Consider the following 20184-nt stretch of genomic DNA (forward strand, 5'->3'; position numbering starts at 1 on the left):
GAAAGCAGTGAGTATAAGGGAGTTTTAATAAATAAAGTGCCCTAATGCCCCAGGACAAAATAAGTCCTCAGCAACGTTAATGGCAAAACTGTCTTAAGAATTCACTGGTTTCAGAATTTTACCAACAGGTCAAACTTCAGACTCAGAGTAGAAATTCTCCCAACCTTATACAATCCATAAAATGAAACAGAAGCTTGAAGCAAAAATAAGATAATTCTTAAAGTCGGTACACTAATTTTTGCAGTTAGAAGTAATAAAGAAGCCTGGTTCATATTCAGAAATAGATATATTACAATACATTCTGATAATCTTACAGAAAACCAGACAGCTTTATAGTGTTCCTGAAGTAAAGGGGAGAAGGAAGGACATAAAATAATATACAAAACCATGCCTACTGCAAGCATTCAGTGATCTATAAAATAACATACACATTTAGAGAGTAAGCCATGTTAATTTAAAAATATCAAATGATCTTTATACAGTAAAAAGGTCTTTACTTTCAATAGAGTTTAGATAGCTTTGTAAAATTGTACATCTGGAAGGCATATTGCATAAATATGTGCACTGCTACACATACACGAATCTTTAGGCAATGCACAGGAAGGGAAATCAGAAAATGAATGTGTGGTGTTTAGAACATGTAGACCAGGAGCACCACAGTACAATATCCAGGAGATTAAAATTTACCTCCTTAGATATAAACAAATAACTGCCTTAAAAATACATTCACCTGGTCATAACTTATTGCCTTAACTGAGCAAGTTTACAAAATCCTTAACACTGCAACACAAGCGATTTTGGGTTGGTACAAATCAATGAAATTCCACTGAGGTCAGAAGTTGTGCATTGATTTACACTGATGAAGAGTTTGGCCAAATTATTCTTACAGCTGTATTTTAAATGCAGCACATGAAGTAAATATTATCACAACAAAAAAAAAAAACCAAGTACTTTGAGAAAAATGCACAGTCATAGAAAATTAACTTGACAAAAAAAAACTATAGCCATGTCGTGTGTTGTATAAGCAGCATATTATCATGTATAGTAGGATATTAAAGAAAAATGGATGTCCCAATGGCCTTTTAAAGCTTAGCCTGAATACATGAGCTACTACAAAGTTAACATGGCAAGCAAAGAAGATGTTGCTTCATTAATGATTTCATTGCTGTTTGATTACAGCAAATGATAAAAACATTATCACCCTGTAAAAGGTGGGGTTTTTACCAATGATTGTGGTCAACAGTTTCTCCATAAGTGACTACCCATCACTCACTCCTGTAGAATCTGAAATGTGGTGATTGCTCTGCAGTAATTCAAAACTTGCAGAGCTGCTAGTTTGCATACCAATACAAGACATTGTCTTGTATGTTCCTTAATGCCCAAAAGCTTCTCCAGAGCGTGACCCTGTGGGTCACATTACCTGAGCAATGGGACATCCCCAGGAAGATCATGGTCTGGGCAAATTGCAATTTTCAAAGGACCAAACAAAGGTACTCTTCTCACCTCAGCAGAACAGATTAACTTTCCAAGGAATTTCTCTGCAGAGCTGGTCTGGGAAATCACTTAACAAAATCTATAACCTTGTTTAGGTTAAGATCTGAAGGTTTAATTCCTTCCATTCTGTGTACCACTTTGCCTGTTTACACTAGGAAGACAGGCCAATAGTTCTACAAATTGGAAAACTGGCCGGAAGCATAGACACACTCAATCTGTGTAAATCTGAAAATTCAACCATAAATTCATTAGATTGAAAAAATTTTGTGGAATTTATTTAGACTGATAAAAATTCAATAATTTAGTATTTGAAATATTCTGCCAAGTTATGGAAGAAAAATACACATTTAATCAAAAATATCAGATAGAACATGAATAAGAAGAGCTACCTTTATATAACTTACTAGAAGTTAGATCTTTAATAATAAAAGAAAAACTCAAAAGAATATTTCATTAGGTCATTTAATCTAGTATGCTCAATTTTAAATTTAACTTGTGATTTATTTTTATATTGGTTTTGCTTTTACAAATGAAGTCATATATATAAACAGCTGTAGCGATCCAAGCAATAGCATATGAGTACACTTGGTTCTTAGAGTTTTTAAGTAGTTTATGCACTTAAAGCAGTTACAGTAGATAACAAATAATTGTGCAATGTCTTCAAAGTTTAACAACTTAAAATAGGAAGAAAATTGTAAGGAATAAAGTAAAATTTAAAGCTATTGGAACATTTTGTTAAAAAAATGTGGACTTCTAAATTTAAAAGATGGGATTTTTCAATGAATATTGCAACTGAAAAACTGAAATTGGTGATTTTTCATCTCCTGCCAGATAAAAATGCATGGATCTGATAACATGCAATCATGATTTTCCTACATGACTTTTTTCAAGTGTACTCATAGAATTAGATGTTTTTTTTGTCTTTGTTGAGACATCAGAACCCAACGGACTGTCTGTGTTGGCTACTACACAGAAGGACAGAAATGCAGAAGTCAGCTAGGGGAGCTGGCATGAACCTTCCCACTTCAGATATTCCTGTGTTTAGCCCTGCTTGGTACCTACATATCACAGGCAGTAGTGGAGACATATAGATTATGTAGGCATGCTTGCAAAATAAAGGTGTATAAAGTCACTTCTATGCTATGTTTTTTCAGGTACCAGATAAATAGAAACAGGCATTCACCTGAAATTGCAAATAGAGAAAATATACCCTCTTTATGGCATTACAGGGACAGCAACATCCTGCTCATTGACACAGCCTCAGTCAGGAGATCCGAGTCGCTCTCCAGACCCTGATATCTCAACTGCTCTTTCTTATCAGCTTTTTGCTTATTGGCATACTTTAGCCCTTTGTAACTGCAAGACAGGGAAAACTCGCATTCCTTGAGTAGCTGACACTGTAATCATAGTGACAAGATGTCATTTGCTATAGTTTTAATGTAATATTATACAAAAACTTGCATTATTGACACAGGTAAGTTCTAATGCTATAGATGCAGGAAGTAATATCCATATATATGTCTTAAGATATAGTATTACTTTTCAAATGATTAATGTCTGTAGCTATTCATATGTAATGAATATTAATAATCTTCCAAAATTACTACTTTTTAAGTTCAACTTTATATAATTTTATTATACTACATAAAAAGGTGAAACTAAGTAATTAATTGGATTGCTAACACCTACCTTCCATTACAGAGGGCCTACTTCTAGCACTAAGGGTCATGCTGCAAATCCTTAGCTTCATTCACATGGTAACACTTCATTTTAACTCAAAAAGATGGTTCTATCTCAGAATGTCTTCGGTTTTGTTGTAGGTGTGGGCCTGATACATCCCAAACTAAAGCAAATGTGGAGATTTCACTGGCTAAAGCTGTTTATAGCTGCTAAAGCAATAAACAGACTGCAGAGGTAGGGAGAAGTCTCTGAAATAGAGTTAGAAGTAATGGCAGCATATTATTATTTTAGCTGATCTCTATTCAATGTTATTCTACTTTGGCAAACTGCTTCAGGAAAGAGAGGGTGAAAGTGAGGTGAGAATCTGTCTCAAACCCTGGTGGGTTTCCCCATGTGAACCTCCTCCTGACATCCCCTTCATACTCATGCATCCTTGTTATTGTCACACACTGCACAGGCAGGAAGGACCTCACCCAAACAGATCTGCCCCATCGAGGGCTGTGCACAGTCAGAGCACAACTGCTTGGTGGAGCCAAGATCTTCCCTGTGCTTCACCATTCCAGTGTAAGCAATATTCCCTTGAAGTCAAACTGGTGTTGATATTCCCCCCAGGCCATCATTGATGTCATTTTTGTTACATCATCATTTTGTGGTTTAGTACAAAAGGGATTAGCTCCAACAGTGAGCAGTTTGTGCACATACTACAAGTAGGCACAATTTGTCATGGTAACTTCAAGCTGCTAACACAAACACATCTATTAATCTTCCTCTCTTGCTCAGTGAGACAATACCTCAAGGTATTAGCCTTTGAGCCTCCTTGATAAATCACTGATGCATAGGAAACCTGATTATTCAAACAGAGTAGGGGCAGAGGATGCTATTCAGCTGCAGAAAACCATGGAAGAGCAACATCCATGAGGCTTATAACGAAAGATTTTTTTTATATACTTAAGTAGTTAACAAAAATTTATTGCAAGAGATAGTTTGTCACCAGATTTACAGTTTCAGAGGACATAGTACAAAACATAGTGCATCAGCTTTGTCTAAACATTAAATAGGTGCAAATACACAAAGATAAAAACAAAAAAGTGAATACAACATGTTATAGAACTATAAATATATTTTATTTATATTGTACATATTCTAAGACATGATTTTCACTTACATATAGAGAGTTCATATTAGCATCAGACTATTTAGTGCTTTTGTTATAGTACAGGTCTGACCTCAACATGAATGTTTGCATTATTGTACTTACAGTAAATGCTTCCCAAGGAACAAGGAATTTTAACCAGTTCATTTCACAGAACCATCCTGCAAAGTCGAGGGGGGGCTGTAGAAGCAGCAGGACCACTGAGCTGAGGGCTCCTTCCCCCAGCTCTGAGAACCCATCCTAAAAGAGGGGCTGCAGGGGGATGACAGTAGGGTGTGGGGACAGCAGGGATGGGAAGACGGTGTGCGGCAGCAGTGGGAATGCCGGCGGGCTTGGTGGCAGGACTGAGGGTGGCAGCAGTGGCAAGTGCGGTGCGGTGACAAAAGCTGTGTGAACCCCTGGGCAAAGCCTTGGTCCTACTGGCACATGAGGTAAAGGAGCTCGGGAAAGAGCCGGGACCTGTGAGAGAAACTGCTGGTGGGGCTGGAGAACCTTCAGTGAAGCAGCGGCATGCTGCTGTAGGACAGTGTGGTGGATGGTGGTGATGGAGGTAGAGCACAATGGCAGCTGCAGGGGTACAGGCTGCAGTGGGGAATTCGGGGGCTGGATTGCTGTGGGAGGGAAGGTGAACTTCACTTTGCTGGCCAGTATGTTCTGTGGCATGATCTGCTGATAGGCCTCAGACGGGAGATCTTTGAATTTGTCGTGTTTATCTGGAGGGAATATCAGTGTCTGATCAGGCGGGGTAAAAGGGGCTAGTAACTGCTCAGTAGTTAAAAAACTGTGACTGTTTACATGTGCTTCCTTGAATGGCAAGGGTGGTGGGCTGCTAAATATATCAGGATTACGCTGTACCCATTCACCAGTCACCTCATTTATTTTCTCATGTGGTAGAGACTCGGCCAATTCATAATGGCAAAGATTGGATCTAGGAGGAGCTTGTTCCAAATGTCTGTTGGGGAGGGGAGGTTTGTAATGAGCCTGATTTTCATGACTGTTGACCTCTTCTGTCTTCTTTTCATCTTGCAGAACACCCTGTGTGCTGGCAGCTGCTGGAGCGCGGTGCTCAGGAAGGGGCACAGTGACAACATCAGAAAATACACCCAGCGTGTTCTCCATCACTGTGCACACCCTTGGTTCATTGTGTTCTAACACGTGTGAAATGTCAGTGTCTAGAGATGACTTGCTTTCCTCCAGTTGTGTCATTTCATCTGTGTCTTTTGCATGATCAGCTTTGGGATCTGCACTAACTTCCTCTAGACTGTCTTGAGTCAAGAGGCCCCTCAAAACATTTAACGTAGAATTTGCAGAACTTTCTGTGGAAGGTCTGGAGTTCTCACTCCTTGCTTTCCTGTCAAGGAATATGCGATGGATTCTGGTTTTTCTTTTCCTTTGTTTCCCTTTTGTCCTGTGACGTGTACCTATAGTTTGAGCTTGCCTCAGATATTCCTCTGCTGATAATGTTTGTGTGTACGAGCTTTCTTCTGATGAAGAGGAACAGGTATGCTCTCTCCACTTGCAGTGGGATTTCTTTGTTTCTTCTGTCAGAACACTGTAACCTCTCTTTATGGACTGTTTTTGACTCAGACTCTTTTCCACACTGCAGTGTCCTAAACATTTATGCTCTGGGCTACAGCTTGACCTCCTGGCTTTCCAGCTACAACATGTTTTAGCGTACCTGAGGCTGTGCCTCCTGGAACTCAGAGCCAGCTGCTTTGCATATGCCTGAGAACTTGCTCTGCTCCTTCTGTGCCATCGCTTACAACCATGGTGTTGGTTATTGGTTGCACTCCAAACATCACACCAGGCTCTGTCTCCATGTACATGATGTGGTGCAGACATGACTCTCTTATGACAATTTTCAATACCAAGTTTTTGATGCGAATGCTGTAGCTCACCTGCATCTAGCCAGATATTCCCCACATCATATCTGCACTTCTCTGGATTATTTTGGAGGTGCTGATATTTGTTTTCATCTTGGTAACTGATTTCTTTTTCACTCATTGAGGACATCTCCATTTCTGCTGCTGTCATGTCCCCACAGTGATGATGATGACGACACAATTTTCTTTTCCTTTTCCATTTTCTACTTTTGTGTAGCCATTTTTCATGGCTTTCTTTGATCCAGATTTTGTTGTATTTCTCATCTATCACAGTGTTTTGTCGTAAGTGATTTTTAGAAAGGCGATACTTTTCTATTTTTCTAATCCTGAATGATTCATCCAAAGACACTTTATTTTGATTTTTTGCAAAATCACAATTTATGAGGAGGGAATTGTCACTTATAAGGGGTATTGTATAGTCACACACATCTTTATTGATTTCTGGTTCATAATCACCACACTCTGAAGTAGGTTTATTTGTAAAATTCAAGACTAAGCTATGGTTGGATTCACTTTTATGGTGCAAATGAGGTATGTTTGGCTGATGCTTGGGCTTTTCTTGGCTGTCAGTTGCTCTTGATAACTTGAAATCAAAATATAAAGGATTGCAGCTGTAAGAAATTGATGGGTCTGTACTTGTGTAAATTAACATTTCCGATGGCCACTGAAGAATATTTGATCCGTGTTTGCTAAGAACAGGAACAAAAGGTTCACAAGGTCTCTTGTGCACGTCCGGTTTGCTTTGTGGGGTTCCACCACTACCTTCTTCAGATGCTGATGGAACTGATACATCTGCAACCAGTCTTTTTATTTCAGTTTCAGTCATGGATGGATCACTGTTGCTATCTGTATTATTTTCCTTGGCAACATCCTGCAGAGATAAAGAGTCCTCCACAATTGCTTGTGCCAGAGCCCTGTTGGCCTGCAGCTCATACCCGCTGCAGTCCAGGGGCAGGACCCGAGCACTGTCCACAGCCATGGGCAGCATTTGGTCCACTACGTCTGCTGCATTCACATCAATGCCATAGCCACCCATGTCCAAGGAAACCAGATGCTTTGAATGGGATGCAGCAGGAGTTAAGATAGGAGACTCCAGCACACCGCTTTCTTCACCAGCTAGTTTTTCTGGCTCCTGAGCTTTAGGAGTTCCTGCTGTGCCTATGCATTTTTCCACCAGTGGGTGAAAACAGTTATGTTTCTCCTCAGGGCACAGGACTATTTCTGCCACTGAAGGAGACTGAATGTTACATGCTCCTGGAACAAACCTACTTCTTCTGCTAAATCCATGCTCTATAGATGTCTCGTCATTATATTCATAGAAAACAGCAGCTGAAGACTCCAGTTTGACCACTGCTTTCTTGGGAAAAGCAAAAGAGAAACCAACTCTATGACCTTGAGCTCCTTGAACCTGATCTCCACATTTGTTAGTGTCGGATTTATTACTACATGCATTTCCAGGAATGGAAGAAGTAACAGAAGCAACATCTTCACCATTCTGTGTATCATGCATTAAATCCTGACTGTTGGAAGAATCTGTGATGGCACTTTGGGGGTTATTACTGCAATGATCTCGCACAGTCACTGTAGTAGATTTGAACATAGGGCCGCTTCCAGGAGCACTAGGAAGGAAAACAAAACTCGGAGTCAGTACCTTTCTGCAGACAGAAATATGGAATTACATGGGTATCTACAACATTTTTTTTTTTTTAACAAAAGACAAAGAATCTGAGGATATGTAGACTTAGAATATGAAAAAAATGTCATCTTTTATACTAAGATCAGCTGACTAGAATAAAAAAAGAAAGTAGATGTTGTGCCTCCAGTTCCTTCATGTGAAGTCAGCAGCTGAAGGGCTCAGATCCCTATGAGGTAGTTCACTTTTCCTAGACACCCTGCCTGTCCCAATAAGAGACTATTCATTTATCTAAAAATGTTGCTTCTCCTCCCAGTAGATCATTATGATTACAAGACTGTTACTACAAACAGCATAAGTTTTACATGCTTTTGTGCTACAAAATTTACTAAACCACAGAGTGCCTCATGCACATGACTTCCACCTTAGTCAACATCCCAGTGACAGCAGCTCTGCCCATCGTCAGTCACCCAGCAGCTCCCATCCTATTCATGTTCACAGACTGAACAATTGCAATCTCAGCAGTTTCTTTCATGGAAAAATAATATCAAGGAGAGTATTTCAGCTGACAATAGTGCAGTAAGTGATTCATTCTTCCCAAGAAAAAAATTATCACTGTCTACTTCTGTTCTTTATTTCATGTCATCTTCCCATCTGTTCTACTTGACTTAATACAAAGCCAAGAGCAGAGCAAAAATTGTTGAAGCTGCCAAGTTTCCAGGATCCACAAGAACTGCTCAGCACTCGGAGTAATGGACCTATCTTACAACATTCTTTTTTTGTTTTTGTAACCAAATTATTCTGTCCTTCAGTGTAGAGCAGTACTAGATAACAAGTCATTGGGGAAACTTTCAAATGTTGTTTAGGACCCCTAGAAGTGCTGAGATAAAGAATGCTTAACTTATTCTACTGAGTCTAGAATTAAGGTAGAGGTTTCACGGAAAAGAATTTCTCATGAGAATTCTTGCCTTGTCCAGTTCTTCATAAATTTAAAATATATACTAAACCCCCCCCACAAATCCTTTCTTTACGCAATAAAATGGTGACTTCTGTAAAACCAACCTAGAAAATACCAGTTTAAAAAACCCTGTGTGTCTGTCTGTATCACACCTCTAAGAAACATTCTGTTTACTACAAAGTGGCAGTAAACAGCAATTCTTAAATAGAGAAATAAGCTGAGAGATAAACTCTCCTTCATGACATTTGCATTTCAGCAGCTATTTTTTTTGCCTTTTCCCCACTGAGATTCCACTGCGAGAAATTGGTATGTATATTTTCAGTGGCTTGTTGGTGTCATAACTGTCATATTTAAGTGAGAACACAGTCACAATGAGCAAGCTCAATGTTAATTTCAACATTATCCCCAGATGCACCACTAAGATGTATGATTAGAAAGGAGTCACTTTTGTAGAGGGAGGTGAACACTCTGTTGAGCTGGGGAAAAGAAGCACTTACCTTTTAATATCAAAAATCCGGTTACTGAAATTTAATACAAGATTTCTGGATACTTTCCCAGGCGAGCAGTTTGAAAACGAAATGGCAGAGATCTGTTACATCCTAGAAAGACAGACTGTATTCCTCACCTCATCAATGAAGTAGTGTCAGTCTGCAAATGCATGTTCATGCAGCTTTCAACCAACGTGCCTGGTTTCATGAAATATATATGAAACTTTTTTTTTTTAAACTAAAAATACATGCCATTTTAGCTCCACTGAAAAACCAAGGGTAAACATTCATTTCTGCAGTGTGAATCAGATTATTGTATACATGCCACTTCAAAAATACCATCCAAACAAATCCATGGGGCTCCAGTCAAGGGACTCCAATAGCCTTGCATCCCACAGCACCAGCTAACAGCAAAGGGTTTATTTGAAAGTATTTTTTGTTTCAGCAGTTATGCACTTACCACGTTCTCTCTTTCCTTAGCTCAGCCAGCTTGTGCAAACGTCGAAGGGCTTTCTCCTGTTTCTTTTCATCTTTCCATGACTTAGATGCTATGTTTCGAGCAAACTCCCTCTGTTTCAGCTCCTTCAGTCTCTGCAAGAAATAGTCATATAATGCACACAAAATAGGGATGATGAAGATTTGTAACAACCGTTATAGTGCTTTCTGGTAAGCACTCATGATATGATTAATTTTTTTTTTTTAACCTAAACAAAGTGACCCATTCAATAGATTTCTACATTTCTCATGAATAACCATAGCTTGTTTCCTGATCCTGCTCATGTCTGATGAAGCAGTTAAGCAAACACCGAGATTCAGTCCAGGATCTCATTCAATTTCATCTCCAGCCTGTTTCTTTGGGGGAAATTAAAATGCATAGCTCTGATGTTCCACACGAAAAGGGGATTTCGTTTTCTTATATCACAGACTGACAATACACAGAGACTTCCCTAATCCTCCATGTCAGCAAGAAGTCCTAAACCCTGTCAGTGTATTGCTCAGTTATTCAGTGGGTCCCCAGTATGGCTTGCAGTCAAATGACATTATTTTATGAGATTATAATCTCACAATTCCGGTAAGAATCCAGTAATTTGCCATTTAGTGGCTGAAGGTTAATGGCCAGCCACAAGCAGGGGCCATGTGGATTTGTAAGAGCAGCAATTCTAACTTCAAATTGTTTTAGCGGTATTGAAATCTCTTCATAACACTGGTGGCACCTAAGAAATACACATGAAGTAGAGTTTGCAGAACTCAGCAACGTTCTGATCCTTCTCAGTTTTTTATTTCACCCCTTTTGTGAACACTCCTCATATACTGTCATTTGCTTCTTCACTGAAAGGATGGTCAGTCACTGGAACAGGCTCCCCAGGGAAGTGGTCATAGCTCAAACCCTGTCAGAGCTGAAGAAGTATCTAGATGATGCTATGGTTTAGTTTCAGGTAGTCCTGCAATGAGCAGGGAGTTGGAACTGATGAGCCTTATGGGTCCTTTCCAACTTGAGATATTCTATAATTCTATGACTCATTTACACACTGAATATGTCTTTGCCATTTTGGGTGATGCTAATGCTACCCTGGCTGTGCATTTAATGCCAAGAGACATACATTTAGAAATATGCTGAGACAGCAAACAAACACATAAAAATGAGCCCCACTCTAAACTTTCGACTTTTGCACTATTTAGCAAATAACTGGATACCCATAATAGATACAGAGAAATAACTTAAAGGTAATTACGTTACTTTCTAGTTATCAAAATCTGTACTAATACTGTATAAGGTAATAAATACACTCAAAACTGGATGCATGGTAATTTTTTTTCCAAGAAAAAACGCTTGAAACATGAAGCATCCTTGTAGAATATTTCCTACCCCTGTTCACTCCTATTTTCCTGAAGATCATATGATTCTGACCCTGCTTCACACCAGTCACTCATGAAACCCAAAGTATTTCATTTCATAGATGACTTCTGAGTACTCAGAATACAAGAGAAGGGATGTAATTTGCTCCTTTCCCTCCACCCCCACCTCTTGACATTTAAAGACAGAATTTCATTCCATTTTGTGGAGCTTAATAATTTTAAAGGGTTTATTTTCCCCTCCAACACATGAAAAGAAGTATGTGGTAAAGCAGGAGAAGAAAAGAGAGATAAAAGGGTGCTTTTTCATAAGATTATAAAAAGAAGCTTGAGTGTACAAAAATCCATAATTAGCCTCCAGCAGCAACACTTTACTGTAATTACCAAGATTATTACAATTTGTGATTGATTCTGAACAGATTTTTGACCCTTTCAGTCTTACTGCTGAAAGTTATTCAGGACTCCCTGCCATCCCAGGATGCTAAAGTGAACACAACTCCATGTTTAAGGGAGTAAATAGGGTCTTGCTTAGAGTGAATTGGGAAAATGCTGTTAGAGGAAGTTTGACATGGTCTTGAAGGCATAGAAGGCACATTTCAAGCCCATCACTGCCAAGCAAACACCATTCTGAGCTTCTCGTCAGCCCCATCAGTCATTATCTGTTTTACACGTACCTGTTACAGAAGAACAATTCCCAATTTTTAAGTAAGTAAATTACTCTCCTTGATTACTACAAGACAGAGAAATCAGGCAGAAGTTTTGTGTGCACAGCCTTCATGTTGGACTGCCTGCTCTTCTCTTCTGGAGAACTTCTCATTTCAGAGCTCCCCTTCTATCAGACCTCCTGCCAAATACACCACTCCTTTGCCATTTGGAAAACTGGTCTTAAAAGAATATGAACTACTTATAAAAGGTGTCTGGTTTTTGTTTTGTTTTCTTACAACTGGTATCTCAGTCTTTTTCATGGAGAGCTTAAGCAATCTGTAAGGTGTGATCTAGTGAAGTGAAAAATGTGTGTTCCCATTTTTTTATAATGTAATTATTTTCCACCTGTCTTTATTTAGCCATCTAATAAACTATCATCACCTGCACTCCCTCACTGTCCTTGGTCATGCTAGCACTGCATTTATACTATGCTATATTTGTATTTTGTTTGTATTATGCAAATGAAAATGGTGTATTACCAAATTACACATAAAATACCATAACTCCATGAATTCTGAACATCACAAGCCCCCTCCTTTAGAATTGTTCAAAGTAAATGGCAGTAATAAAAAGCAAAGTGTGCCTTATTCCTAAAAAGTGTCTTTTTCTTAATGTGGCAGAGCTATTCACTAGTGGTAACTTCAATAGTTAGCTTAATGCCTGTTCCGAACATTTGTTTCCATGTATCAGTAATGTGCTAAACACATCAATGTATTGGCTTTCGCAAATCATAGGTGTGGTTATGTGGATATAACTGTACCAGTTTACAATAACAGAAACAAAGCTCGCTAAAGACACAAGGTTAGACAAGTTAAAAAGGGCTAGAACTCTTGAGCAAAAGAGTCACATAGCAAAAGAATTTGTACAGGTAAAAGAAAGAACGGGGGGGGGGGGGGCTTGAGAAAAGCTAGTGCCTGAAAAACATAAAGTACTTTTTAGCTTAACTTAGGTTGTAGAAAGAGAACAATGTTTATGTTGTAAGTCTGTGGAATTTAGTGGCCCCACTAAACATGATTTAATTGTTTCACACTACTCTTCTAAAGTATCTTTAGTTTTAAAGAACAATATTTGTGTTGTAAGTCTGTGGTGAGATAACAGGATTTAGTGGCCCTACTAAACATGAATGAGTTATTTCACACCATCCTTCTCATTATCAGTTAGTTTAGAGACAGAGCCTCCCAGACATCTGCTAGCTCGGGATACTCCTTGTCTGCCCATCCTGCAATAAATTTTGCAGGAAGGTCACACTGTTTTAGATCTTTGCTAGTTATCAGAAGAATTACAGATACAGCTGGTTTCAGCTAGTTGTGTGATTACTGGGGCATTCAACTGTGCCAAAGGTGAAAAGTACATTGTGAGGAAGGCTGCTTACTTCATCTTGAAGACCCCTACTCACAAGAGGACGACTGCTTACTTCATCCTCAAGACCCCTGCCCACAATCACCAGAGAGCAGTGCGCAGATGCCAAGAGGAGAAGACTTATGATAATAAGTTCTTGGAGCTAGTTATAATATTCACTGCCTATATGTGGGAATTATGAATATGTATGTAAATAATGTAATAGTGAAAGTACATAAACCTGTAGCAAATACTAATCACTTGCGCCTCTGGCTACGGTCATGCGGCCAGTGCTGTTGCTTTTGCTTTATTGACTTTGTCCCTCAATAAAACCTTGTTATCTCGTTTAGAGGAGTGAGTTTGTATTTCACAAGTAAATAATTACCAGGCAGTCACATCATATTTATATGATTGACTCCTTTATTTTGCTCTGCTTATGAACCAGTTCAAAGTATGTAAGTCCTAGGAAGCAGAGTTCAACAAACAGTTCACGATGAATAACTAAATGACCTTTCTCCAAAAGAATTAAATGCCTTCTTCATTATTCTGACACACTGTACTGCTACTTTGAGCATGCAGTACACGTACCACCATTGCTTTGCAAATTATTTCCCCCAGCCCAGAGCAATGGGAAGCCTGACCCTCATTCTCCAGCCTTGAAATAGGATCCTGCAACTGGGCTGCTTTCACTCAGGCAGAAGCTGGAGTATTTTAACAAATCTAACTGTAACACTGGGCCTGAAGCAGAGATATTCCACCTATTTCTAACAAACTGGAGCATAAATCTTACTGCACACCCATTACATCATGCTGAACTGAGGTATGAGAGTCCAGACGAAAAGGAGGACTTTTATCAAGTCCTATGTACCTATGCATAGATGAAACTACACATGAGAAACCCATATGAGGTCTAAAGTCATGTGCGGCTGCATTTCACTATCAGGCATAGAGTGCAGGTGTCCCCAAGCTTGCCATGGAAGATACCCATCAAAAAAATCAAAGAAATCCTAAATGGACTTCCAACGGGACCCCGTTTCTGGTTACTTCACCCTCGTCTTCATTTCCCCACTTACCACATTCAACAGTTAATTTCAGCATGCCACTTCTTAAAAAGTTCATGAAGAGTTTTCCTAATTCTCTGCTGAATTTTTGTATTTACATTAGTAATACATTTACATTAATAAATACACCCAGGACATCACAAGCACATAGAGGCTGAATAGTGAAACACAATGTACCTGAACACTGTTGATACCAGGTGATAAAATGGGGGGGGGATAACAAAAAACCCACTCCAGACTCATATGACTTTGTACCTTGAAAAGTATAATTTAACGTTATCAGATAGAGCAGAGTCACAGCTATAGGTGTACATTACAGTGAGAAAACTGACACACTGCTGTGTCTATACCACACACAGAAAATACAAATTAACTGGCACAAGGACTCTGCTTTTGCTCCACTGTGCCTGCCAGTGACAGTAGCAGTAGTGTGAGACCATGAAGACATGGGATATTCAGCCCTTCAAAATCAAAAAGCTGATTACTTAAACATGGGGACCATGGGTTGGTAGTTCAGCACTGTTATGGAGGTTGCACAAGAGCGGCATTTGGTTTATTTAATTTTTTAAACATTTCTTCCCTCTGAATCTGTATATGACATAAAATATGTTTTTAATTGTTAATAGAGGTTTTTTTCAGCTTGTATTCAGTTCGTTTTTTTCTTTTCTAAAAATCTGATTATTGCTTAATATAGTGATTAAACGTGAGTATTTCTTGGCTGTTGGTGATTATTCTAGAAGTTGTGCATATTCCCCTTTCTCTGAATACTATATGACTGTTGTCAATATACTCCCTGTTAACTGAGATGGTTTATTGCTTCTTTATGTGAATTATGGTAGACAAACAGCAACAACATACTCATTAGATAAACACTTGTCACACTAAACCAGATTTAGTATTCTTTTCTAAACAGGATTGAGCCTAATCAAGTATAAATAATAACTGAATAGATCAGAGCTTCTGTGACATCTGTAAACACTCAAATGTGGAAAAATGCAGAAAAGGTTGCTTACTAAGATGTAAAATACACATAATTTCCTTCTGCCTTTGGTGGCTTGTGTGGGCATATATATTTTGCTGGTTTGCAACTGAAGAACCCTTCATACACAGTAGCATCTCTTCACTTGGGCTCTGGTCTGCAATTCTGCATACTTTTCAGAATGATATCTTTGATATTATTTAAAAAAAAACCAAATCACTCACCCTTTGTAAAGATTACAGAAAAAAATTAAAGCTCGAGGAATAAATACTACAATACAGGGAAAACTTACCCTGTTAGTGCCACAGGCCTTCCCCAGCATTAAACAAGGCAAGCTATTTCTACAGAAAGGAGAAATGTCAAGATTTCTCAATGAAATTGGTAAATCAACTACTCAAATAAGTAGGCCAAGCAAGAAATTAATAGACAATCATTATTTTTTTCCACGCTGCCAGCATGGAATTAATTGCTGTAATATGTTGCTGCAATAGAAGACGAACAGGAGGAATTTAACAACAGCCTACAACTGCTCGACAGTGAGTTGCACAGCAGATGGACTCACTTCTTGCTAGTGTCAGGGAAAACTTCCTGCCTTGGTGCTGCGGCACTGCAAGCAGTTACTAAGAGGGCTGTGGTACATACTATTCCTGTGAGGGTGGTGTGGTGCTGGCACAGGGTGCCCAGAGAAGCTGTGGCTGCCCCACCCCTGGCAGTGTTCAAGGCCAGGTTGGACAGGGCTTGGAGCAACCTGCTCTAGTGGGAGGTGTCCCTGGCCATGGCAGGATGTTGGGACTGGATGAGCTTTAAAAGGTTCCTTCCAAGTCAAACCAGCCTGTGATTTTATGATGTGGCTGAAGAAAGCCCCATTTTACTTGATGATCTCATGTTTCCTCTTGAGAGGAAAGCCAGCGAATCCTTCCAACCACCATTTTTACAACTTCTCTTCTGCAGTGAGTTATCTCCTCACTTTATCAGTATGGACTTCATTGGCCATTCAATTTGTCTTTAAGACACCTTTAATAAATAACATCAATCTCTTGCTGGCTTATGAATGACTTTCAGTTTGTTTCAAGTTATAAACTGCTTCTAACTGCCTCTGCCTATATCTGCATGCATCTTACTTTGAGCTGCAAAATTTAAACCTTTTCTGAAAAACTGAAAGCTTAACAAATTTGCAGCATTTTGTATGACCAGATATTAAGCCCTCCAGATGTTAGGGAACATATAGGTTGTAAATAACTCTTTTCCTCTCCTATTTCTGCCATGAATTGCAGTCATACTCTCCTGATGGTCTTTTAATATTAGAAGAGATCTAACACACAGAGATACATAGGATTTAAAAATAGCAAGTCCTTGGAGCCCACAATATTGCTGGATGGAAGTGAAACTGCGCTGCTTTCCAGCACTGTCATGAGCACTGTCATGAGCACCACCCCAGACCTGGGAGAAAATGGGAATCAATCAAGAGGAAGGGAAGACTGGGATTGTTCTAACTGCCCATCATGAGCCTGAAGGGAGGTGGGTGATAAGAAGCTGAGATTCTTCATGATTTGGAAGATTTTTATTAACATGAAATTAATTGATGCAATGCAAATGTTCACAAACAACTATAATTTGTCATGTGCGTACTTTGGCAATATGTGGTAGTTTGGTTTGTTCTGTAGCCTGCAAAGAAGAACTGTTGAACCAGCTTTTGCATTCAGATTCTAAAAATATATATTAAAGCATGTATTAATTTATACAGCTGAACATTCACTGTGGTACTTTCTATTTTTGTGATACAAAACCTGGAACGATTTTATAATGAAATATAATTAGTTTTTGAGACTATTCCATACTTGTATATGAAGCATCTTGAAAAGCGTCATGAGTTCAGTTTGAGTTTCCTATGCAAATTCATGGCAAAAAAAACCAAACAAACTCTTGACCTTAAAATGAAAACCAAAACCAAACGAAAATTTTACAGTTTTCAAAATCATAAGGAAAATCAGAACATTAAATATTTTGAACACTTGCACCTGTAATATACATGAAAGCTAGTTATGTTTGATGAAGAACTTACTAATTACTCTTGATTAAATGACTGCAAAAGATATGCACTGGAGCAACAGAAATGAAAATAAATCTTTCTTAGCTTTCTTCTTAACACTTTTGTTTCAGAAATTATCTGCCAGAAACAAACGCATTGAATCACAGAATCATAGAATAGTTAGGGTTGGAAAGGACCTTAAGACCATCTAGTTCCAACGCCCTTGCCATGGCCAGGGACACCTCACACTAAACCATGTCACCCAAGGCTCTGTCCAACCTGGCCTTGAACACTGCCAGAGATGGAACATTCACAGCTTCCCTGGGCAACCCATTCCAGTGCCTCACCACCCTTACAGTAAAGAAACTTCCTCCTTATATCCAATCTAAACTTCCCCTGTTTAAATTTTAACCAGTTACCCCTTGTCCTATCACTACAGTCCCTAATAAACAGTCCCTCCCCAGTATCCTTGTATGCCCCCTTCAGATACTGGAAGGCTGCTATGAGGTCTCCACGCAGCCTTCTCTTCTCCAGGCTGAACAGCCCCAACTTCCTCAGCCTGTCTTCATGCAGGAGGTGCTCCAGTCCCCTGATCATCCTCGTGACCCTCCTCTGGACTTGTTCCAACAGTTCCATGTCCTTTTTTATGCTGAGGACACCAGAACTGCACACAACACTCCAAGTGAGGTCTCACGAGAGCAGAGTAGAGGGGCAGGATCACTTCCTTCGACCTGCTGGTCATGCTCCTTTTAATGCAGCCCAGGATCAGCACTGCTGGCTCATGTTCATTTTCTCATCGACCAACAGCCCCAAGCCCTTCTCTGCAGGGCTGCTCTGAATCTCTTCTCTGCCCAACCTGTAACTGTGCTGGGATTGCTCCAACCCAGGTGTAGGACCTTGCACTTGGCATGGTTAAACTTCATAAGTCTGGCATCAGCCTGTCTCACAAGCATGTCAAGGTCCCTCTGGATGGCATTCCTTCCCTCCAGCATATCAACCGAACCACACAGCTTGGTGCCCTCAGCACTCAATCCCACTGTCCATGTCACAACAAAGACGTTGAACAAGACAGGTCCCAACACCAATCCCTGAGGGACACCACTCATTACTAGTCTCCAGCTGGACATTTATTATGTGGCGATTAATGCCCTTTCAGCATAGTGAGCTCAATGTTTCATATGACATCATTTTAGTGCATACACATCAACTCCTATCCCATATCCCCCACTGTAGGATTCAGATAGCATTATGGCTTATCACTGAACAAGGTTCCAGGACTTTGACAAACAGGTTGTGGAGCATAAATTAAGATGTTTGTTGATTTTGTTTTAAATAACTATGTTTTCTGAAGTTCACTAAATGGTCACTTGTGCAAAAACATTGTTTTAAGCCTACAGAATTTATGAGTGTTGCATGGTATTTCACTGCAATAGCTACTAACCACATGTATAACAGCCTTGTCTTATTGCAAGCTGTAGGATATTTCTTGTTAGCTTCAGCAAAAATCATCTGAATACTCCGTAAGTATTAAGGACAAGACCAAAGAAAACAGCATAGAAATACAGAATTAGCACCTTTCCTCTCAAATTAATTTTGCCAGATAATGAAAAGAACATAAACCTGACACACACTTGTTCATCCGCAAAGTGGATACATATGCTAGTCGCTAATTTAAAGGTATTTATTTTAGTGAATTCAGGCCTAATTCTGCTTCTCTGGAAGTCAGTGGAGTAACTCCCACTGAGCTTAGGGACAGCAGAGGTTTAAAATTCACCATGGAAATTTTCAGCAGCATTTAAGGAAGCTTCTTCAATCAGAAAGATTAAAGGCAAGATCGGTACCTGTACCTTCTTTAAGGATCACTTTACCTTCCTACCCACTCCTGCACCATTTAGGATTCTAATCCAAAAAAACATAAACAACATCTTAAATCCTGTCCAGAGATGGTTATTCCTGCTGCTATCAGAGGAAAGGGCAATTCTGTAGGGAAAAGGGCTCAAATCCACACCTCAGGAAAGACACAGGAGGTCTCAAATGTGGGGCTGCCCTGAGGCCACAGCTCCTCTTTGCTGCTTCAGAGGGACTGGAACCCAGTAGGAATTGCTTTAGACATCATGTGCCATTCCCTGGTCCCACAGCATTATCCCTACCTTCCTTTTAGTCCAGCAGTGCAGTTTAAGCATGCAGAATAATCTTGCTGAGCAGACACAGTACTTTCATGTTTGACAGTTCTGGTGCAACCAAAATACTGATTCAGGGAGGAACTTTCTCTTGACATTTTCCAGTGGGCACCATTCTCTGAGGGCTAAATGTTGAGTGCTTTATGCATGGGAAATTGTAACTGGCCAGAGAATAAAGTTGTCCCTTGCTCATTTTGGAGACCATTTTAGCTGTTTTCTACATGAATAACACATTTGGCAGCTCTGAGCTCTTTGAGACTTCATCTTTGAGACTTCATCCAACAGCTCTTCGTTCCAGTGCCCGCCAACACCTATTGGTGTCTGCTGTTACCTACCAGTTTTTCACCTGGTCAAGACAGTTCACTGGGTCTCCAGCACTGAAGTTCTCTGTAACATCATGCTGTTATTCTGATTCTTTCTTCTTTGTTAACAAAGGTGGACAAAAAAACCTTTCCACAAGCACATTAAAAAATGCAAGCAGAAACTTTTAGTCTGCTTTCCAGTTTCAGGTTCTTTGGTCACTGACATCTTAGGAAAGACTGACACGGAGACTGATATGAACCTACCAAATCCTAAATCTTTCCAGTCTCTAAAATGTGCACAATGGCTGAAAATTAGGAATTAGTATTTACAGAATATCCTCTAAAGATTATTTTTCATAATCCTTGAAGGATACACTAACAACTGTGATAGGCTGAAGAAGATACATGAATTCCCACAAAGCAAGATCTTTATTTTAATTCTTTATG

At 39.4% G+C, this 20184-nt stretch overlaps 1 protein-coding gene across 4 annotated transcripts in view; it reads right to left on the reverse strand.

Annotated features, from left to right (window-relative positions):
• Positions 1–2231: 2231 nt before the first annotated feature.
• The window catches only part of ZNF804A (zinc finger protein 804A), a 165740-nt gene continuing 147787 nt past the window's right edge, over positions 2232–20184 (reverse strand). For 2 of the 4 annotated variants that reach the window (XM_057420233.1, XM_057420234.1), the window contains exons 3-4: positions 9750–9880; positions 3737–7829 (exon numbers count right to left, since the gene is read on the reverse strand). In XM_057420233.1, coding sequence (XP_057276216.1) covers positions 4568–7829; positions 9750–9880 — 3393 coding nt within the window. In that variant the 3' untranslated portion in view covers positions 3737–4567. Of the gene's footprint in view, positions 3423–3735; positions 7830–9749; positions 9881–20184 lie in introns of those variants that run through there. The other 2 variants (XR_008973609.1, XM_057420235.1) reach the window with 2 other exon arrangements.

This window comes from Pezoporus wallicus, unplaced genomic scaffold (genome assembly GCF_028554395.1).
Source record: "Pezoporus wallicus isolate ANWC-B61680 ecotype Strahan unplaced genomic scaffold, APGP_CSIRO_Pwel_v1 contig_6564, whole genome shotgun sequence".
Lineage (NCBI taxonomy): Eukaryota > Metazoa > Chordata > Aves > Psittaciformes > Psittacidae > Pezoporus > Pezoporus wallicus.